This window comes from Charadrius vociferus, unplaced genomic scaffold (genome assembly GCF_000708025.1).
Source record: "Charadrius vociferus isolate BGI_N301 unplaced genomic scaffold, ASM70802v2 scaffold15, whole genome shotgun sequence".
Lineage (NCBI taxonomy): Eukaryota > Metazoa > Chordata > Aves > Charadriiformes > Charadriidae > Charadrius > Charadrius vociferus.
The window spans coordinates 2,871,782-2,872,175 of record NW_009650064.1 but is presented as its reverse complement, the minus strand read 5'-3'; the positions used below and the strand labels follow the sequence as shown (position 1 = coordinate 2,872,175).

The 394-nt window shown below is 51.8% G+C and overlaps 1 protein-coding gene across 1 annotated transcript in view; it reads left to right on the top strand.

The window, feature by feature from the left end:
• Positions 1-287: 287 nt before the first annotated feature.
• The window catches only part of FZD6 (frizzled class receptor 6), a 27,938-nt gene continuing 27,831 nt past the window's right edge, over positions 288-394 (top strand). The window contains 2 exon segments of the mRNA XM_009891812.1: positions 288-390; positions 393-394. The exon segment at positions 393-394 is cut by the window's right edge and continues 69 nt beyond it. Coding sequence (XP_009890114.1) covers positions 288-390; positions 393-394 — 105 coding nt within the window.

The following is a 394-nucleotide window of genomic DNA, read 5'->3' as shown; positions in this document are numbered from 1 at the left end:
GGGTGGTCGCCGTCGGGTTGTTTTTTGCTGTTAATTAGTCTGTCCTATCTTTTCCCTGCTCCTGCAGCGTACAGGCTCGAGGAAGAAGGGATTTAGTAAAATCGCGGTCAGCCAATATGGGGAAATGCCTAAAGCTGCGCTGAGGAGTCCGGTCGCCTGCCTTGCTGCCCGTGTCCCTGCCCTGCGCCGGAGCCGGCACAGGAAGATGTGTGTTTTTATCCTTGTGCAAAGCCGGTCTGTCTAACTGCTGAGCAGAGCTATGTGCTGAAGTTGGAGATCCTGACAAAATGGGAGTACTCGTGTTCTCTGCGGCTTGCAGTTTACTTCTGACTCTGGTGCGAGGGCACAGTTTATTTACATGTGAGCCAATTACTGTTTCCAGATGTTCAGGAAT